At 39.1% G+C, this 21183-nt stretch overlaps 2 protein-coding genes across 2 annotated transcripts in view; both read left to right on the top strand.

Annotated features, from left to right (window-relative positions):
- LOC134844335 (uncharacterized) overlaps positions 1-3321 on the top strand; it is a 46769-nt gene extending 43448 nt beyond the window's left edge. The window contains exon 4 of the mRNA XM_063860970.1: positions 1769-3321. Coding sequence (XP_063717040.1) covers positions 1769-2059 — 291 coding nt within the window. The 3' untranslated portion in view covers positions 2060-3321. The remainder of the gene's footprint in view (positions 1-1768) is intronic.
- A 12376-nt stretch (positions 3322-15697) lies between these two features.
- LOC134844846 (uncharacterized) lies at positions 15698-16660 on the top strand. The gene has a single exon (XM_063861663.1). The coding sequence runs from the start codon at positions 15698-15700 to the stop codon at positions 16658-16660; it is 963 nt and encodes a 320-aa protein (XP_063717733.1).
- Positions 16661-21183: the final 4523 nt, after the last annotated feature.

The following is a 21183-nucleotide window of genomic DNA, read 5'->3' as shown; positions in this document are numbered from 1 at the left end:
AAGCAATTTTTTGTTCAATTACTATCAAAAAATTCCCAAAAAAATTCTGCCCCTTGCTAAAGTCCGCGCTTGCAATTATCCAGGTCGTCTGGAAGATTTCTGGCTTCAAGTATTGATTATTCTAAGACGCATCAGGCATAAAAAAACTCTTTACGAAACTGAATATAGCTAGTTCCTATTGTTCAATGAACGGCTTGAAATTTGTGATAAAATAAACAACTTTCGTTGCGAAAATGGACTGATCTTATGAACTAGAACTTTACTAGACTAATCATAACGAGTACCCCAGCTAGTTGTGAGAACCATCCCCCAAACCAAGCTTTTCCTGTGCATTGATCCTTTTCGAGGAAGTCATTTGCCTGCGCTTTATTTGGGAGCGATACATAAGCCCCCAAGTTTCAAGTCTTGGAAGCGTCTAGTAATTATCTAGTTTATACGATCAGTCCATTTTCGCAACGAAATCTTTACATTTTATTGCAAAATTAAAGCCGTTCATTAAATAACATGATCTAGCTAGATTCAACGTTTTCTTTTATGCCTTTTATGAGAAAAATCAAGGTGTGAAAGTGAAATTAGAACACACAAGACCACGTAGCTGATTGAAACCGCGGAACTAGGATTTTAGCAAGCGGCAGACTTTTTTGAGGTTTTTGTTAACATAGGGACAAATGGCATACTTTTTTGGGATAAAGGACAGACTTTTTTGTTAACATAATTTCTACATTGACAAATGCGTACAAATGGCAAAAGGAAACAATACTATTGTTCAGTGAGAAAAAACGAAACCAAAGGCAAGAAAACCATTGAAGTTGAAAATCCAAGCATTTGGTTAGTCTGATAAAATTAGACTTAGCATCGCTTGAGTAAAACAGAAATTTTTGCAAAGGGTTTTAGGCTACTGCAGGTCTTTTTGAGCCGAAAGAAAGAGATTAGAGAAGAAACACATGAAAACTAATGGTGAAAAAAGCAGAAAGAAATTCTTCGCAATCCGAACCAGCCACAGGAACACGTCACCGCAGGAAACAAATTCAAAGCAAGACTATCAGCAGCTTCAAATGGAGACCTGACAGAAACTGGAGAACAATCGGGATGAAATAAACAAGAGGCGCAACGCCAACCGGTCATAAAAAATTAACTCGAATCAATTCTGAGAAAAGCGGATCACTTTCTTGAGTTCCGTGCACTGCAATTATGATGACATTGGATAATATCAGCCTAATTAGTGTAGTAATAGTTAGGCTTTTGTGCGGGGGCACATGGGGCTATCACCCCAGTCTGTTTACAAGTTCTATAATGTCGTCTTATTTCTGCATTTATACGTCAAGCAGTCGCAACCAACTCTCCATGTGCATTTGTTCATTTACTCGTAACCCACAAGTTTTCGCCAAAATATACGCAATATCTGTTTTTCACTCCATCTTTTTGACTTTGACCAACTTTCGCAAAGTTTGCTAGCCTGCACGACAGAAGAGAGACCTAATTTCAAAAAATTTGCATTTTTAGTTGGTCATCTAGCTGTTTCGGCAACACATATTACCTGAAAGTTTGCGTTGGAAAATTATGCTTCCAGTGAATTGAAACGCTAGGCGGCTAAATGTACGAGAATTGATTGCAACTGCATTGAAATTAGATACGTATTACAAATGGTTAAATACTATCTCTCAGATTATATTGTACAGCTTTACCCATATACTGCAATATTTTTTACTGTAGGATTAAATACATGAAAATTTTGATCTATAAATCTCTCACCAAATATTAAAATTAGGTGGCTATTACCCCTCTGACAGTGACGGTTTCCGAAGACCTCGAAGACAGAATGCACTTAGTACAGATCTGGTCTGACCTGGATTCTTTGTGCAATCGGTTGACATTGCTTATCCCAGATACTCGAGCACTTTCCACCCATGTAGAGAATAGAGGTCAAAACAACATACTCTCTGAGCTGTTTGACAAGAGCAGTAGGGCTGATATCTTGCACTACATCAGGTTCGAAATTGGTGGTTTTTTTTTTCAAATACTTGTAGCTACGTATCAAAAACTGATAGTTTTTCACTAAACAAGGTATTTTTTTACTAAATTTTTCATTTAAGCAACTGGATGATATTGAGAAAAACGTAAGAGCAGCTACTTCCTAGTTTTACTGGTAAAAATCATATAACCGATGAAGATCGCCGCCTTTTTGCACAACTACTATGAATGGGAGGATTAGACGACCACCTCAGTAACATGCACTTTTCTGGCAAATATGAGTGGTCACGAGCAATTTGTGATCCGTTAGAAAACAGTGATCCAAAAACAACTGAAACGGAACAAACTCTGATAAAAAGAAACAGATAAACTGAGAGACCGAACATCACGTTCTCAAAAAGCTGAAATTATGGAAAACTGCTAAGCAGAAAAAAGGCGAAAAAAATCCAGCATCACAGAATGGAGCATCGAACTGGCTAAGCGTGCTCCCTTAACAAAGACAATTTTTCCCTCAACAAATCAGAGTTTGAAGATGGTTTTACCACCAAACAATCCACATACATGACAACGTGGACAACCGATTTGTCCCGCTCAAGGAAGCCGTTGAAATAGCCCTGAGGCACGGAATTCAATACCGTGAAAAATTGTTATTGGTTTTGACAGAATCAGGTATTGGTATTGGAATTGGTATTGATCAATACCAGGTTCCTCGTATTGGCATTGGTATTGATCAATACCAGGTCACTGGTATTGGTATTTATCAAAACCAGGTTCTTGGTGTTCTGAATCGTCTCAGATCACTCTAAAATCACAAAAACCAATGTAAGATTAATTTTTCATTGTTCATTTTTCAAGATTAATGTAGAAAAACATAAAAATTTTCACAAAATCAATTTTTATAATATAGGTAGAAACTCAGCGTTCTTTGTGTTGAAAACATTGCGAGCATGATGCTCAGCAGTCATTCTGTTTTGCAAGTAGATTTTTGAGTACCCGCATAGCGAAAAAGGACGCTCAGGATCTACGCTCGCTGGTCGAAAACTTTTTATGTAGTCTTCAACGCGGAAATCGTCCTCGCTCACCCTTTTGGAAAAATCTTCAAAGGAAATGTTATTTTGAAGATTATACAGATGCTCATTTTCCACACTTTCTTCATAAATCATCCGATCTCTCATTAAATTGTACAAATCACCACGTTTCTTCATAAGTACTTCCACAGTTGAGTTGTCAGTCAGCCATTTCTTAAGACATCTTTGACGTCTGAATTTATAGTTTGGACAACTGACTGTAAAAATAAAATAACCTTCTTAGCGGTTTCATTTAATACACTTGCGCCATTCTGTTTGAAAATTATTCTTATTTAATACACTTGCGCCATTCTGTTTGAACATTATTCTTAAACTGCACGAAAAACTTTTTGTTGACTTCCGATTTTGCCGTTTTGTTTACTCGATATTCCACTAACACTTCAGTTACAGCAGTATCTTCGCGAGTTGTTATTTCGTTACTTTAGAAAAAAAACGTTTATGTTACCTTTACCAAAAAACGATTTTGTTTTGTTACTGAACAATCTAAAACTAGTATTGAATACCCTCCGATCGTTAATCATATGTTAAAAAAAAATAGAAAATTATAGAGAACTCATGCCAGACATTTCGATCCGAAATGTTTCGTGTTTCAAACGTTTGGCGATTTTTGAGGTATTGTAACAAAGTATTCAGGTATTGACTGGGTTTGGTATTGGTATTGATGATTCAGTTCGGTATTGGCCTTGATTTTGGTATTGTGGTATTGGTATTGAATTCCCTGCCCTGAGGAGATTCTATGAGCAAATCAATCTTCCGGAAATATCTCGCAAAACTATGAAAAAACTACTAAATTTAGCAGTGAGTAGTGTACACTTTAAATGCAATGGTTTGTGGTATATTAAAAAAAAAACAGTTTAACAATGGGCGCATCCCTTGCAGTAACACTGGTCAATTTGTGAGTCAACGAATACGAAGCTGCGTTAGTGAAAGAAGTACCAAAATTGACAGTGCCAAATGAGGATAACAAGAAAGTCTGCCCTGGATGTCAGAAGAAGGCGAGATATCGAAATAAAGGGGTAGAATGCAAAGCTTGTTTGATTTGGTACCACTTAGAGTGTGGTAACATATCGGGATCTGAAGACGCAAACATCGCTGAAACAGTCTGGTATTGCATGAGTGGCAAAAAAAAACAAAAAAAAGCAGCTCGGACTGAGAAGGGTGTTAAAGTTTTTCTAAGATATGTGGACGACATAGTTAGAACTATCAAGGGCGATCCTGAGGTAGTCCTCGAGGCTGCCGAAAATTTACATCCAAATTTGGAGTTCACCATAGAAGAACTCGAAAAGGTACGGTAATTTGGTTTTTTTGGGTTTAAATGTCAACGTGGACTCAGGAAAAAATGTTACAGGTGGGTGGTACCAAAAACGCACTGATATCGGCACCATCATGAATTCTAGAGGCTGTGCACCTTTGCAATACAAAAGAAACGTTATTGAAGGGACGGTCCATAGGGTTTTCAGAAGTACCTCAACATGTAAAAATTTAGATCGGGCATTGGAAGAAAGTCGGAAACAATGGATTGAAGGGACGGAAAGGACGGATTGAAGGGACGGTCCATAGGGTTTTCAGAAGTACCTCAAGATGTAAAAATTTTGATCGGGCATTGGAAAAAAGTCGGAAACAATGGATTGAAAATCAATATCCGAAAAATTGGTCGGACAGGGTAGTGTTTGAAACTCTGAACAAGATCATTGAAGGGAAAAACTTAGAGGTGACGGCATCAGAACCGAGAACTGATAAGTGGTTGAAAACCTCACCCCCTTTTTACAATGCAATATCGAGGCAATCCATCTCAACTGTTAGCTGCAAAGATTAGACAAATATCCGGGGCAAAAATAATTCTTACAAGAAAATTAAAAACTTGCTTGCCATCCCTCAAAACTTCCTTTGCTCGTGAATTGAGATCCAAAGTGGTATATAAGCTTACATGTAGTGGATGTAACTCCACGTATGTCGGTCAGAAGTCCGACATTTAGCCACGAGGGTCGATGAACACCGCAAAGAGGACTCCCCAGAAGGGCAAACTTGTTAGAATGTAGCGAGGAGGTAGGCGGTACTGCTGAGCTGAAGTCAGAGATTATAGACTAAGCAACCAACACTCAGAAGCTACTCACACTAGAAGCTTTGCATATTTGGAGGGAGAGGCCGATGATTTCAGGAGCCGGGAATTAACACTAAAGTCATAGTCCATGTATAACATGGCTAAATTGCAAAAAACTGACATGTCAGAATCAAAAAACAAAAAAAATTACAGAAATTTACAAGAAAATGTTATTAAGGATTACGTGATTTATTATGTAATTACAGTTGTTTAAATTTGATTGGTCAAACAATTTTAAATCATTTTTAGACATGTTTCTAATTTTTTCAGATCTTTGATCGTTTTGTAAACCTTGTAAAAATTTTAATCCTGATGATGTACAAAATGTGCGAAAACGTTTGAATTAACATTTGAAATTTCTTACTACCAAAATCCATTGAAAAGAGCGTCAAATCGCGTGATCAGTTCTGATCTGTCCTGTTCAGCTGTTGTGGCTCTAAAACAGAAGTTTGAGTGGCGGCAAAACTTTGCTTGGTACTACAATGATTGAGCGGTCCCTCGAAAAAGCGTTATTATAGATAGGTCCTGCATGATTTCGCATGTTATAATTTTGAAAAGTAATTCGTGAATAAATTGTTCATATCAAACATCTCGTGAAACACGTTGAATCAAAAACTTATAAGATTAACATTTGTAATTATTACTTTTAATTTTTACTATTTTCTCACTTCACTTTAGTTTACGGTTTAACAACTATAATTGGGTTGATTAATTTGTCAGCAAAAACCACTTAAAAGGTTTTTCTTTTAATGTTAACGGTAAAAAGGTGGGGGGACAATTCAAGAAAAAACAAAAGACCAAATTTGTTTGAAATATACTGCGATATCTTTTTGAATTGCGAAATAAAAATTTATGAACGTTTTCAGAGCTCTGTCTCATTCTCAAGGGACTTGGTTATTTTCAAGGGACCACTCTATCATAATAGTACACTCTGCTTTATAAGGAGTTTGTAGTACACTCTGCTTTATAAGGCATTAGAAATTGATTAATGCCTACATAATCTCCGTCCTTTTTTCGTGTTTTTTGTTTTTTCGAGGACGCTTTTTCTTCATTTTCTTTTTGTATTTAGTTGTCTGAAACATTCCAATGATTTGGTCGATTGATATTCTTTTGTGGTAAGGACAAAAAGATTTTCTGAGAAACTTAATAGGCTATGGTTTTTGAGAACGATCATAGATACTTTCTTTCTCTTAAATTTTCTAAGCTGTATCAAGCTGGATTTTGCCACGTTTAACTTTTTTATCGCCTTTTTTGAATTTGTACACAAAGATTTTTTTCAGTTCGAGTTTTAGTTAATAATTTTCGTGGCTCCGCCTGGTCTACCGTGCTATTAAAACAAAGCTGCCAGTCCCAAGCTCGGAAAAAGGAGGAGGGTGGATGCCAGTAAGGGCATCCGGTTTAGATAGATTTCGTTCTGAAAAAGCTCTGTTAAGAACATCGCTCTACATAATTCTTGGAAAGTCAACCTAGCAAGGGCTCTCAGTCGCGTGTGCACCTAAATGGGGAGTGGTTTCCAACAACATCACGGTGTCACTAATATGACTAATGTATAACTCAAATGTATAAAACAAAAAGCCCGCTCTAGAAAAATTCGTTTCGGCTATGCTCGTGGAACGTTCGCACGCTAAAAAGAAAACTCCTTAAGATATGGGAAACTCTAGAAAAGAGTAGATATCCATGTTTAGTCTACATGAAACTCGTTTTGAAGGAAGTGTGGCACCAGAAGTTTTAGAGATGGCGACCACAAGTTTTCGTTTTTCTGGCAAGTAGACTCAGAAGTCACAAAAGGTGTTGCAATAGCCAACACTGGTAGAATTCTGGAAAAGTTACCGGAGGCCAGTAGATTAAATTAATCCAGTACTGGAATCCAGTAGAATTGTTTTAGGGCACACTGTGTGCAATGTATCTGAGCTCGTACCACAAGCTGGAGGAGAGGATTCAGAAAGAGAAGATTTTTTATAAGATGCTAGAAGATACTATGTTATATCTACCTGATCAAGAATATACTTTGACCGCAGAATTTACTTTGAGCAAAACTATGCCAGGTATATACTCTGACGCCAGGAAAATGTTTACGAAATTTGCCCATTCTGTTTTGGTACTCAAAATTCAAAAGATCGGATCAATTTCTGAAAACTCAAAAGAACAGAGATCAATTTTTGAAAGTCACAAAAATTAGCCGTCCTAAACATTTTAAAAATAATAATGCGAAGTTGATTACTGTACGTTTCAGAGGGGTAAAAACTCCACCCAGATTGATTTAATTTTAACACCAACGTTTGTGTACAAAACTAGAAGGATATCAAGGACGAAGGTTGTGGCACTAAGCCCAGACAAGTTGTGGTTGAATTTTAACTTAAAATTCCCATTTACTGCCAATAATCAAAACCAGTTAGAAAAAAAAATGCGGAAATTAAATGAACAAATAGTCAAATCAAGTACAGTGACCAAGATGTTATCTCGCAGTGGCTTAGCCGTTCTTATGCCGTTTGAATTAGATATCCCTGCAGTGGTTGGCCCATTGGAGGAAATTTCTATTCAGGAAGTGGCACTTGCACTAAGAGATATGACAAAAAGAAAAAACACAGGACCAACAGGGCTAACTTTGGACATGATATAATATTCAGGGTATGGTGGACTTCCTGGACTTTTTCAAGTCCTTAAGTAAGTTTGGACTCTGGTTTAACCCCTTCCGACTGAAGCGAAAGTGAAATGGTGAGTTTTTTTTTTTTAAATAAAATCCGTTAGAATGTGGTGACTACAGAGGCATCCAACTGCTGAAAACCAGAATTCACCGGCTCCAAGGAAGCAGTAATTACTTCGTTAACAAAGTACGCCTGCACCAAGGATCGGAACCTAGCCCATTTTTACTTATAAAAAAATGGTAGATGCTACGAGAAACTGTGGTTCTTCCACGGTAACACAGGAGCTTCTATCGTCAAATGACCTTCTGATATCCGCTGAGCCGTCAATAAGTTCAAAAGTTTGAGAAAGTTTGTACAAAAACGCGGTTTAAAATCAAAGTAGATAAGACAAAGAATTTGGATAAAAACGATGCGCTTGTTTTTTAAAGGGAGTCATCTCAAGGGGTGCAAAAAAAATTGCATTAGCATCAGAAAAATACCTAAGCATAACACTAATTATTTTTATCTTATATGCAATAATCCTTCCAATTATCACTCAAATCAAAACTTTACTGTAGGGATCAATCAATTTGAAACCCTGAGTACTGTCAAATTTTTTCTGCTCTCTGAGTGACATAATTTCTCTTTAACGTGACGCAACACGTGCATCATTGGTTAGAATAACGGTTTTCTGGACGGAATGACGGTAAAATCCGCCTCTGCTGAAAAAAAATTTTTTGACCTGATTTCAAGTTATCATGTCTACGAAGCTTGTGTCTGACCAGTTCTGATGTACTGCTCTGAAACCTGGGTGCAGAGGAAAGCAATATCCAGCTCACTCAAAAGTGCTGATGTGAAAACTGTGGAAAGGATTACAGGAGTCAATTATAAAAACAGAGTGGCCAACAAAGCAGTATTTAAATCGATAGGTCCTGTTGATCTGGACAAGATTAAAGTGCTGTCGCGGCTACGATGGTTTGATCATGTTCACCGAAGAGAAAATTACCATGCGGTAAGATTAACAGACCATGTTTCAAAGCCAGGTAAAAGACCAGAAGAAAATTCTAAGAAACGCTGGGTATATTGTGTTAAGCGAGGCCTGAATGCTTTGGGTTTGAAATCACAGACTGCCTTGATCGAATGGCATGGAAAGAAGTTTTTCTCCGAAAAATTGCTTAAATGCCAATTCCAGATGTCCAATCCCTCCACAATGGGCAAACGGACAATAAGCCCATTAGTAGTTGTAGAAAAATTTTTATTGCTCTATTCAACTGTTTTTTTGAATGAACTTACAAGTTTATCGAAAATACTGTAGAAAACTGAAGTTGAGTACTCAAATTGGCCGACAACAAGGCATTGTAGCTAAGTTTTTAAGGCAATTTTGGATATATAATTTTACGTGACAACAAATAATTTTATACCGGGTGCCGTTTTCGGTAATCAAACCCAAATCAACATCAAGTCCCAGGTACACAAGTTGACATAACTAAGAGCAAATTTGGTTTTCAACGAAATTTTTAGAGAAAACACGTGCAAAATCAAAGCTACCCTCCATCATACAACCAAAACTTAACAGGCAGTTTTGCACGATGTCCATGATCAAATTGAGGATGCCGAAAAACACCTTGATTAAAGAATGCGAGAATAAGGAGTGCACAACTCGGGGAACAATTAAAAAGGTCTAGAGAGGAGATCAGAAATATGAACATTAAACTCAACCAGATGAGAGATCCTTAATTGTTTCCCAAACAAAAAAGCGCTCTCAAAATAGGAGAGATACTCTATTTTGTTGGAGATTCAAAGAGCAACCTCTTAAATCAGAAAAGCCAAAAAAAAAACTGAAAAAAATCTCAAGGTGGCACTTGCTCTGGAAGCAGTTGCATTTGTGTTTTGCGCAGAGTTCCTTCTTGTTGCCTAGAAGTTTGCACGATATGCTGTTTTTTACGGGAGCTTATGCCAGCCAAAAACATAGCAAAGCGTTTTAGAACCTTTTCTTTATTATACAAAAAAAGATATAAAACATACAATAAAATAGGTTTGGATGGTGCTAGAGAGTTTTTCAGCAGTTGGATGGATTTTGGAAAAAGATAATGATTCCTTATATAATGATATGAGACTGATTGACGTTGCACGAACAACCTTTTTTTACGCTTATTCGAGGAGTTCACATGGATGCAAAAAACAGAGCAGATGAGGAAATCTGGCACTTTCAGAACCTGATTACATTGGTTAGTCTTTTTAACCAACGATTGAATGTTTTACAGGGGTACTTTTCCATTCACCCTGGGCCTGCGTGAAGAAGTCAAAATTTCTTTGATCAAAAGTGCCACGTGATGTTTTTTTTTAATATGCTTTGCTGATAATTTAACAAGCGGATGTGAAATTGAAGAAGAACCGAATTAGTATTTCATCCTTAATCAGACGGGTATCTTTTTTCTTTCAAAAACGATAAGACTGGTTTACTAAGCGTTCATTATGAGGTTATGGTTTTTAGAAAAACCAACCAATCTATTCTATGTTTTTCAAGGTCTGATAAAGTTGAAGCCAATTGTACTGGAAAATGCGTTTCTCTCTATTGAACATCTCGGTCAACAGAAAGTTTGGTATCGAAGATGTTATTACAGGAGGCATTCACCGACTGTTTAACTCAAAGCCTATTCAACTAACTTTGAGCGCTTGGAGGACCGAAAAAATTGAAACCTTACGAAAGTGGAGCAAAATTGATAAACAGTAGCATTATTTTGCGTTAAGATGGTAAAAATTTGCAATCAAGTTGTAACGAGTACTTTAGAGACTACTAGACAAATTTATGATCGAATTATATAGATACTTTAAATGCATTATAGTGAAAATGCGTTTTGGAAAAGCTGGCGCAACGCTTGCAGCAGGCAGGTGAAAAATAATCAACTTTTTATAGATTTGCAGCAATTGGCACTGAAATTGTACTCAGTCATGTCACAGAACTTACGGTATCACCTAGTGCTTCGAGAAGGGAGCGAAACACAGTCAAGTTAGACTTGAACTCAGGAAGAAGTTGTACTCAAGGACATCAATAAAGCTACGTTTTAGAGCAAGGGTGAAAACCGTTACATGAGCTGAGGAGGCGTAATTAAGGCCATGGGTAGCGGTGATTCCATCAAATAAGTTTATAGCCGCTGCTGTTTTCCGTAAGAAAAAACAACCTGAGAGCATAGTACTGAACCCACGTCAACATCAAGTACCAGGTACACTAGTTGACAAAACTAAAAGCAAATTTGGTTTTCATCGAAACTTTTAGAGAAACCGAGAGCAAAATCAAAGCTACCCTCTATCACCCAATCAAATTTTGACGGTCAGTTTTCTTGATCTCCATGATCAAACTGAGGATGTCGAAAAATACCTTGATTACAGAATGCTGAGAATAAGGAGTGTACAACTCGGGGAACAATTAAAAAGGTCTAGAGAGGAGATCAGAAATATGAACAATAAACTCAACCAGATGGGGGGATCCTAACACAGATTGTATCATAGACTCATGGAAAAGACACTTTCAGCAGATATCAGTTGGTAAAGAAAACAATACCCGAAGCAGTGACGGTCGGAGAAACGGCGAGGGCTGGAAAGAACGCGCTGCGAAAAGGAAAACATTTTATTTAGAAAATTTTCACGAGATAGGGTAAGAACTATCATTCCGGTACCAAATACAATTGTGTTTAAACGCTATACGGGCGTATCATTTGTCAACACTGAATGAAAGGTACATTGAATCTTATTTTGTAATACACATGGTTCAGTACTTCGAGAGCCTCATTTTTTTTCCAATTTTTCTGTTTTTAATTCAGTAAAATTTTGGTGGTCTACTATAGTTTGCCCGAGTCCATTAAAAACAATCATCGGCAATCTTTGGTTTACATGATACTGAAGTTATGATTTCCGGAAACTTTACAGTATAAATGGAATAAAAGAGGGCCCAAAGTAGAGCCCCGATGCACACCTCGTCAAAACGATGGCTTGTTGGAGTGAAAAAATCGCTTTAACGCTGTAGAACTGCAGTTTAAATGTCCAATGTGTTGCAATTTATCCATCAAAATATCCTGTTCTATTAAATCAAAAGCTTTTGAATAAAAAAAAACAGAACTACTGGATTTTAGTGAAAAAACAGTTGTCTTTAGGGAACGGCTATCACAAGGCGTAGAGCAGGCATAGGAAAAAACGACAAATTTTCTAAGAGATTAGAAGCAAGTGCTTCGAGAACTTTTCGAAGGGACACAGTCAAAATAGACTTGAACTCATGAAGAGAGTTGTCAGCAAAGATATAAAGGTACCGAACGCTTTAGAGCAATCACTTCAGCTGAAAGCGCTGATTAGAATTCAGAGCCTGAACAAAAGTCACGGGAAACAGCCACACAAAATGATTGAACAGATGCCATCAAAGACTCGATGAGCAGACCCATCCAGCAGGTGTCACTTGGTAAAGATAATATTTCCACGGAGCAGTAATGGTCCGAGAGACAGCCGTCACATAAGAGAGGACGCAAATTTTACTGATGTAGCAGAAAGATTTACGAGGTAGATCAAGAACTCTCACCCCGAACCAAGAACTCGCGACTAAAAAAACAAGTCCAAAAGGTGAATTAACTACAAAAAAAATTGAATGTATGGGCAAGAGCGTCATTGTGCGACGATCTTAGAAACTTTATCAAATGTTGAAGCTCCAAGGACGATTTGTGTCCATTGCCATCTACCCCTGTTTATCGTAAAAATTGATAAACAGGGGTAGCACAATCCATATCACCACTAGTAATAAAAGGCCTGCGAAAACGAAGAGAATTCCTAAGCAACGAAGAAAACAATTTATTGGTTTGTGTTTATATGGAATTTTATGGGTAGCTTCAGTAGCAGTTACTTATTCATCATCTGAATTAGGAAACGGCATTCGGTACAAATTATCTTTAATATAAAGTCATGTCAACATAAAAATTCAATTCATAACTAAGTCGAGAGTAAAACACTTCTTTTTCGAAGAGGGCTTGTAAAACTTGAAACACCTTTTTCTCTGTTAAAAATCAAGGTGATAATTTAAATTAATTTGAATTAATCAGCCAAATTATGCGACATATTGCGAAAATTAGTCTGGGATAAACCTACATCAATAGAAAATGATATGGCTATAACCCGCGTAGGATTTTCAAGTGAACGTAGGTTGAGTCCTTAGGTTGCAGAAATTAAGTCAAGGTTGTGTTTGAAAAAAATATTTAATGTAGTTGATATAACGGTCAGTGTTTTGGTCTGCAGTCTGTTTTGGTACTCAAAATTCAAAAGATCAGATCAATTTCTGAAAACTCAAAAGAACAGAGATCAATTTTTGAAAGTCACAAAAATTAGCCGTCCTAAACATTTTAAAAATAATAATGCGAAGTTGATTACTGTACGTTTCAGAGGGGTAAAAACTCCACCCAGATTGATTTAATTTTAACACCAACGTTTGTGTACAAAACTAGAAGGATATCAAGGACGAAGGTTGTGGTACTAAGCCCAGACAAGATGTGGTTGAGTTTTAACTTAAAATTCCCATTTACTGCCAATAATCAAAACCAGTTAGAAAAAAAAATGCGGAAATTAAATGAACAAATAGTCAAATCAAGTACAGTGACCAAGATGTTATCTCGCAGTGGCTTAGCCGTTCTTATGCCGTTTGAATTAGATATCCCTGCAGTGGTTGGCCCATTGGAGGAAATTTCTATTCAGGAAGTGGCACTTGCACTAAGAGATATGACAAAAAGAAAAAACACAGGACCAACAGGGCTAACTTTGGACATGATATAATATTCAGCGTATGGTGGACTTCCTGGACTTTTTCAAGTCCTTAAGGAAGTTTGGACTCTGGTTTAACCCCTTCCGACTGAAGCGAAAGTGAAATGGTGAGTTTTTTTAAAAAAAAATAAAATCCGTTAGAATGTGGTGACTACAGAGGCATCCAACTGCTGAAAACCAGAATTCACCGGCTCCAAGGAAGCAGTAATTACTTCGTTAACAAAGTACGCCTGCACCAAGGATCGGAACCTAGCCCATTTTTACTTACAAAAAAATGGTAGAGGCTACGAGAAACTGTGGTACTTCCACGGTAACACAGGAGCTTCTATCGTCAAATGACCTTCTGATATCCGCTGAGCCGTCAATAAGTTCAAAAGTTTGAGAAAGTTTGTACAAAAACGCCGTTTAAAATCAAAGTAGATAAGACAAAGAATTTGGATAAAAACGATGCGCTTGTTTTTTAAAGGGAGTCTGCTCCAATTTAAAACACTGCTATTTTTTTAATCAAGGGGTGCAAAAAAATTTGCACTATTTCTGTTTTTAATTCCGTAAAATTTTGGTGGTCTACTATAGTTTGCCCAAGTCCATTAAAAACAATCATCGGCAATCTTTGGTTTACATGATACTGAAGTTATGATTTCCGGAAACTTTACAGTATAAATGGAATAAAAGAGGGCCCAAAGTAGAGCCCCGATGCACACCTTGTCAAAACGATGGCTTGTTGGAGTGAAAAAATCGCTTTAACGCTGTAGAACTGCAGTTTAAATGTCCAATGTGTTGCAATTTATCCATCAAAATATACTGTTCTATTAAAACAAAAGCTTTTGAATAATAAAAAAAACAGAACTACTGGATTTTAGTGAAAAAACAGTTGTCTTTAGGGAACGGCTATCACAAGGCGTAGAGCAGGCATAGGAAAAAACGACAAATTTTCTAAGAGATTAGAAGCAAGTGCTTCGAGTTCTTTGAGGACTTTTCGAAGGGACACAGTCAAAATAGACTTGAACTCATGAAGAGAGTTGTCAGCAAAGATATAAAGGTACCGAACGCTTTAGAGCAATCACTTCAGCTGAAAGCGCTGATTAGAATTCAGAGCCTGAACAAAAGTCACGGGAAACAGCCACACAAAATGATTGAACAGATGCCATCAAAGACTCGATGAGCAGACCCATCCAGCAGGTGTCACTTGGTAAAGATAATATTTCCACGGAGCAGTAATGGTCCGAGAGACAGCCGTCACATAAGAGAGGACGCAAATTTTACTGATGTAGCAGAAAGATTTACGAGGTAGATCAAGAACTCTCACCCCGAACCAAGAACTCGCGACTAAAAAAAACAAGTCCAAAAGGTGAATTAACTACAAAAAAAATTGAATGTATGGGCAAGAGCGTCATTGTGCGACGATCTTAGAAACTTTATCAAATGTTGAAGCTCCAAGGACGATTTGTGTCCATTGCCATCTACCCCTGTTTATCGTAAAAATTGATAAACAGGGGTAGCACAATCCATATCACCACTAGTAATAAAAGGCCTACGAAAACGAAGAGAATTCCTAAGCAACGAAGAAAACAATTTATTGGTTTGTGTTTATATGGAATTTTATGGGTAGCTTCAGTAGCAGTTACTTATTCATCATCTGAATTAGGAAACGGCATTCGGTACAAATTATCTTTAATATAAAGTCATGTCAACATAAAAATTCAATTCATAACTAAGTCGAGAGTAAAACACTTCTTTTCCGAAGAGGGCTTGTAAAACTTGAAACACCTTTTTCTCTGTTAAAAATAAAGGTGATAATTTAAATTAATTTGAAATAGTCAGCCAAATTATGCGACATCATATTGCGAAAATTAGTCTGGGATTAACCTACATCAATAGAAAATGATATGGCTATAACCCGCGTAGGATTTTCAAGTGAACGTAGGTTGAGTCCTTAGGTTGCAGAAATTAAGTCAATGTTGTGTTTGAAAAAAATATTTAATGTAGTTGATACAACGGTCAGTGTCATGTAATTGTTTTATATGATGTTTATAAGATGTTGTCTTTCAGATAACTATTGAGTTAAAGCTTCTCCCCAAGCCGTGTTTTCCTCTACACAACAATTTAACTCAATAGTGTCAATGAAGTTCAAACCTCCGCAGCTGCCCACCAATCCCACACCTGAGCAGTGGCGATGGTGGAAGCGCATCTTCATCGACGGGCTAGCCATCAACGAGGTGGTTGAGAATACCCACAAACTCACGTTCCTCAGGTCTCACGCCGGCTCGGAACTGTATCCCTTGCTACAAAACGCGGAGACCTTTGACGCCGCCATGGATATCCTGGACGCGCAGTTCGAGAAACCGACACGGGTCATTTTTGCGAGGCATGAGCTGCTATCCTGCCGGCAGAAGGAAGGCGAAAGCATTGCTGACTTTATCAAGCGACTAAAGATTCTCGTCGAGCTCTGTGAGTGCAAACCCCTTACAGCATATGTACATAAACAACTGTTGCTTAGAGACGCGCTTGTTTCCGGATTGAGGTCCGATCATGTCCGATCGAGGTTACTCGAACTCGACGACACCAAATCTGTCGACGATTGCCTAGCACTCGCTAATGCAGTAGAGCTCTCAACTGATTATTCCAGGTCATTCCGCGCTGAAACCTCGGAACAATCAAACTCCGTTTCGGCTGTCCAGCCTGAACAGGTTGCAGGGGCGATTGCACAGATGTACCCCCGAAATAGCCGATACACAAGCCAAAATAACGCGTCACATTCAAACAATTCAAACTGTGGGTACTGCGGTTTGCGTTTTCACATACGCAGCAAGTGCCCGGCAAAGCGCGACACGTGCCATAAGTTGGGGCATTGGGCCACTGTTTGTCGTGCAAGTACTCCAACTACAGCCGCGTTGCAGGGTGAGGAATCCAAAGGATCCCTAGCATCCGTCCTCTGTGCATTGTCTCCCAACACGGAGGCGAGACAGACCGTTTATGAGAAGGTACTGATTGGTGGCGTTCATCAAGCACTTGCACTGATTGACCCTGGAGCAACCGATTGCTATATCAAGTTCAAGCTCGCACGAAATTTGAATTGCCTATAACCGACGTTGACTCATCTACCAAACTAGCAAACGGTGACAAATTGAATAAAATTGAATGTGCTTGGCTTCATCGACACACAAATCACAATAAAGGCAGAATCTTATTGTTGTCGCTTACACGTGGTTGAGTCGTTAATTGCCGATTTGATCATCGGAATGGACGTTCTTGCTAGCCATCAATCGGTTTATCTTGACCTCGGCGGTCCAAAACCACCTATCACTTTCCACCTGGGAGGACGTGATACCGAGATAACTCCCCCAATAAGCTTAGAACGAGATCAGTGTACAAAAGCATGTTGCAGCATGTTCCCAATTATGACAACCGAGCCTCCAGCACTATTTCCTGACAAGCTCCTGACCGTTAAGCCGATTTCTTCCAAGTCTCGACGAGTTTCTGCTGACAACGCGCTCTTCATGAAAACTGAAGAAAAGAGGCTTCTGGATCTCGGAATAATTGAGCTGTCTGTTTCACCTTGGCGGGCTCAGCCCTTCATTGTCAAGGGAGCAAGCAAGAAGAGAATGGTAATTGACTATTCCGAAACAGTGAATCTATACACCGACGTTGACGCATACCCATTTCCGGATGTCGAGTCCATACTCACTCGTGCGGCCGCTTTTCACTATTTCAGCAAAATAGATTTGAAATCCGCACACAACCAAATACCGTTGCGATCAGATGACAAACCATTCACAGCCTTTGAGGTTGGGGCAGACTCTACCAATTCACACGCTTTCCATTCGGTGTTACAAACGCCGTCCCAGCATTCCAGCGAATAATGTATAGCTTTATTGAAAGAAACCAATTGCGCTGCGCCGAACCGTACCTCGACGACGTCTATATCGGTGGGATCACAAAGGAGGAACATGACCGGAATCTACACGCGTTCTTGAAAGCCGCGGAAAAGGAAAGCCTGACGCTCAACATGGACAAATGTACATTTGGAACCAGGAAATTATCCTTGCTGAGACACATTATTGAAAACGGCTCGAAGAAGCCTGATCCTGAATGCTTAAGTGTTCTCATGGAGTACCCAGTGCCCCACACCGCAGCTCAGCTGAAACGGCTACTCGGGTTCTTTGCTTACTACGCGAAATGGGTGTCACAATATTCACTTAAAGTAAAGCCGCTACTAGAGGCCCAGAAACAGGGTGCCTTTCCTTTGAACCGGAACTGTGTCGATGCAATTGACTCGCTCAAGCAGGGCATTGCGTCTGCATCTCTGGCTATACCTATAGCGGGCGCCGGGCCACTCCTCCTCGAAACAGACGCATCTGGGACAGCACTAGGGGCAACATAATCACTAGGTGGTCGCCCTTTGGCTTTCTACTCTAGAACCTTGTCTACTTCAGAACAGATGCAGTCGTCAGTCGAGCGCGAGGCCATGGCTATTGTTGAGGCGTTTAGGAAGTGGGGGCATTTTGTTCGAACATACAAAACGGTTGTTAAAACGGATCAAAAATCGGTTTCGTTCATATTCTCCAAACACCGGTCAAAAACTAAAAATGACAAACTCACGAGGTGGAGGTTAGAGCAGTCGGAATTTGCCTACACCATCATGTATCGGAAAGGCAGCGAGAATGTGGGCGCGGACGCTCTATCCAGACTCTCCGCTATCTCGTAAGAATCCCCATGTGTTACGTTACATTGGCAAATTGCAGCATCCGGGCATCGTCCGTATGTGGGAGTTCGTGAGACGTCATAATCTAGCTTTCTCTCTTTTAGAAGTAAAGGAGGCTATACATGACTGTGATACGTGCAAAGAAGTCAAACCGGCATTCTACAAACCTGGTGCGTTGTCAATAATTCGAGCTTTACAACCCTTTGAGAGACTGGCCATGGATCTTGTCGGTCCAAAATCCGCCGCCCGAAAGACCGGTAACTGCTACGCCCTAACCGTAATTGACGAATACAGTAGATTCCCTTTTGTATTTGGTAGCAGAACGATTACGAGCGAATCCATTATAGCATGTCTACGCCAACTTTTCTCAGTCTTTGGGTGTCCAGCATTTATTCACACAGATCGGGGCAGCCAGTTTCTCTCTTCCGAGTTCGACCAGTTTTGCTCACGAAATGGCATATCTCATTCGAGAACGACCGCATACAACCCGCGTGGTAACGGCCAATGCGAGTGATACAACGGCACAATATTCAAGTCGGTTAAGTGTATCCTACACTCGCGTAATTTAGGTGCTGATATGTGGGAATCTGTGTTGCCAGAAGCGCTTGCTGCTGTGCGTGCACTCCTGTACTGCCACAAATGAATCGCCCCATTCCAGGTTTTTCAAGTTCCCGCGGCGAGCCGGTCTAGGCTGCTCTCTTCCAGAGTGGCTGAGCAGCGGCAACCCTGCATATCTGGAAAGGAGGACACGCAGGTACGACCCGTCAGCATCTCGGAGGTCATTAATCCTCATTTCGCACGAGTGGTATTCCCAAATGGACGTATTGACACTGTCTCGACGAAAGATTTGTCACGGCGCAATATTCCAGCCCAAACGGACGCTACAGAACCCAAAAGCCCGCATCTGTCCCCAGTGAAGAATTTACCGAATGCCATGGAACATTTTCCAACGATCATCCCCGAGGAAACCAGCAGTATCCCAGTGACGACCGAGCAGGGTGCTGAAGAAGAGGACAGTTCACCAGTAACCACTCCCAAATCAACGCCAGTATCACCATTTGCCGGACTGGAGGTCCGCAGATCAACGCACCTGCGACGACCGCCGGCACACCTGAAGGATTACATCCAATAACAAGTGGGGGTGAATGTCATTCGGTAAATATGATGTTTATAAGATGTTGTCTTTCAGATAACGATTGAGTTAAAGCTTCTCCCCAAGCCGTGTTTTCCTCTACGCAACAGTCAGAAAATCATGTAACAGCTTTAACTATCCTCAGAGCCAATTTGTCTAGTAAAAATAATCAAGAGTGTTGGACAGGTGGTTTGAAAAGTTCAAATTGTTTCTCCAAATTAATAATAGTAGTTTCAATCCCTGAGTTTTTTTTTCGTTAAAATTGTTAAATTTCGTCGCAATTTAAAAGACAGCTTAATTTTGATTTGAATATATCGATTATTGCTCCCGTGAAGCAGAAATTGGTTGTATATTTCGTATCTCAAAACTATCTTTATTGATTAGCCAAGTTTCAAAAATTGCTCCAAAGAACCTATCAGACGAATCAATCAGTATCGTCGCAGTTCTTTTCTAGTTGTACTTTATGGAACCAGATCTAAACTCGTATTTATCATTGGTTATTATTATGATATTTTATCTCTATAAAATATTGAATACTAACCAATCATACTCCATCAACTAACAACCCACTTCTTTGTAAGTGTTGAAACTATTTGTAGTTTTAATACCATAATAATTTGAATTAAACTTAAAAAAAACAGTTGCCTTCTCCAGAGAGACCGACTCGCATAATTCAGTATACACTAGATCTATTGAGACTAGGAGATATAAGAGGAAGATTAAGATTTTTATTAGACAAAGAAGTTGCACGAACCTATCCGGCCGAAAATAAGATAGCGTGACAAACAGACGGTGTACCTGGTCTGAAATTACTCTATGAGTATTACCAAAAGGTCTTAACTCAGTACAGTTCTATGAAAATAAAGTATACAACTAATTAAACATAGGGGAATGAAAAGCAATTTTTTTTAACATGCATTGGGTTTTGAAGCCGTAAAAAAATAAATAGACCATGTTTTTGAAGATTAGGCGATCAAGGTAAATTGGATAGTTGTGAAAATCAAAATGTTAAAAGCAAAAAATCCACGGAGTGTGAAGAAAACGATATACAGCTGGTCAAAACGTAAAATCGCGCAGTATGTTTTTTTCTCTTTTGGCTGCTCAACCTTTGTTCTGGTGTGCAGTACTTTCCTCGAGTCCTAAAGCTAACGAAACATGTGACATTCGACCAGAATGGCCAAAATGCAATCTCTGCAGAATTCGGAATTTTAGCAGTAAGCCTTCCGGATTGGTGGTTTTTAAGAACTAAGGGCGTTATTGGAACGTTTAGCCAAACGGTGAAGGCTGGAATATTCTAGTATTTTAAAATTTCAAAAATTCGAATGATGACGTCACATTTCTGAGAAATGCTGAAATGGCCATTTTAACAAAAAACGAGTGAAAGAACAACAACTACATTAGTTGCGCTGACGAGAACAACTTTATCGAAATTGAAGAAGTCGAAATTGAAGAAAAACAGCAGCAGATTGCAGAGAACGTTCCGAGTTGCAACTATTGTGCTGCTACAATAGTTGCAAGGCCGTTGCGAACAACGGTGAAGGGTAAGAAACCAGCCTTCCGTGTTGTCGTGAAATCGAACTTAAGGAGCTTGATTCACCGGATTCAAGAATCCGGAAGGGTCTCGGGACGGAAAACTTTTATTGACTCATATGAACTTTTAGCATCCTGTCATGTCCTGACTTGAATTTAATTGATATTTGGATTAGTTTTGACAAGGATGAGGTGCTAAGAGTTGGGGGGGGGGGGGAAAGGGTTGATCCATCTTCGATGGA

The sequence above is a fragment of the Symsagittifera roscoffensis genome, chromosome 4, assembly GCF_963678635.1.
Source record: "Symsagittifera roscoffensis chromosome 4, txSymRosc1.1, whole genome shotgun sequence".
NCBI lineage: Eukaryota > Metazoa > Xenacoelomorpha > Acoela > Convolutidae > Symsagittifera > Symsagittifera roscoffensis.
The sequence above is the reverse complement of the archived record's forward strand: the minus strand, read 5'-3'. Positions and strand labels throughout refer to the sequence as shown.

Bases quoted from the DNA above. Each gene is read 5' to 3' on its own strand.
- LOC134844846 (XM_063861663.1), top strand. From the start codon at position 15,698: ATGAAGTTCAAACCTCCGCAGCTGCCCACCAATCCCACACCTGAGCAG.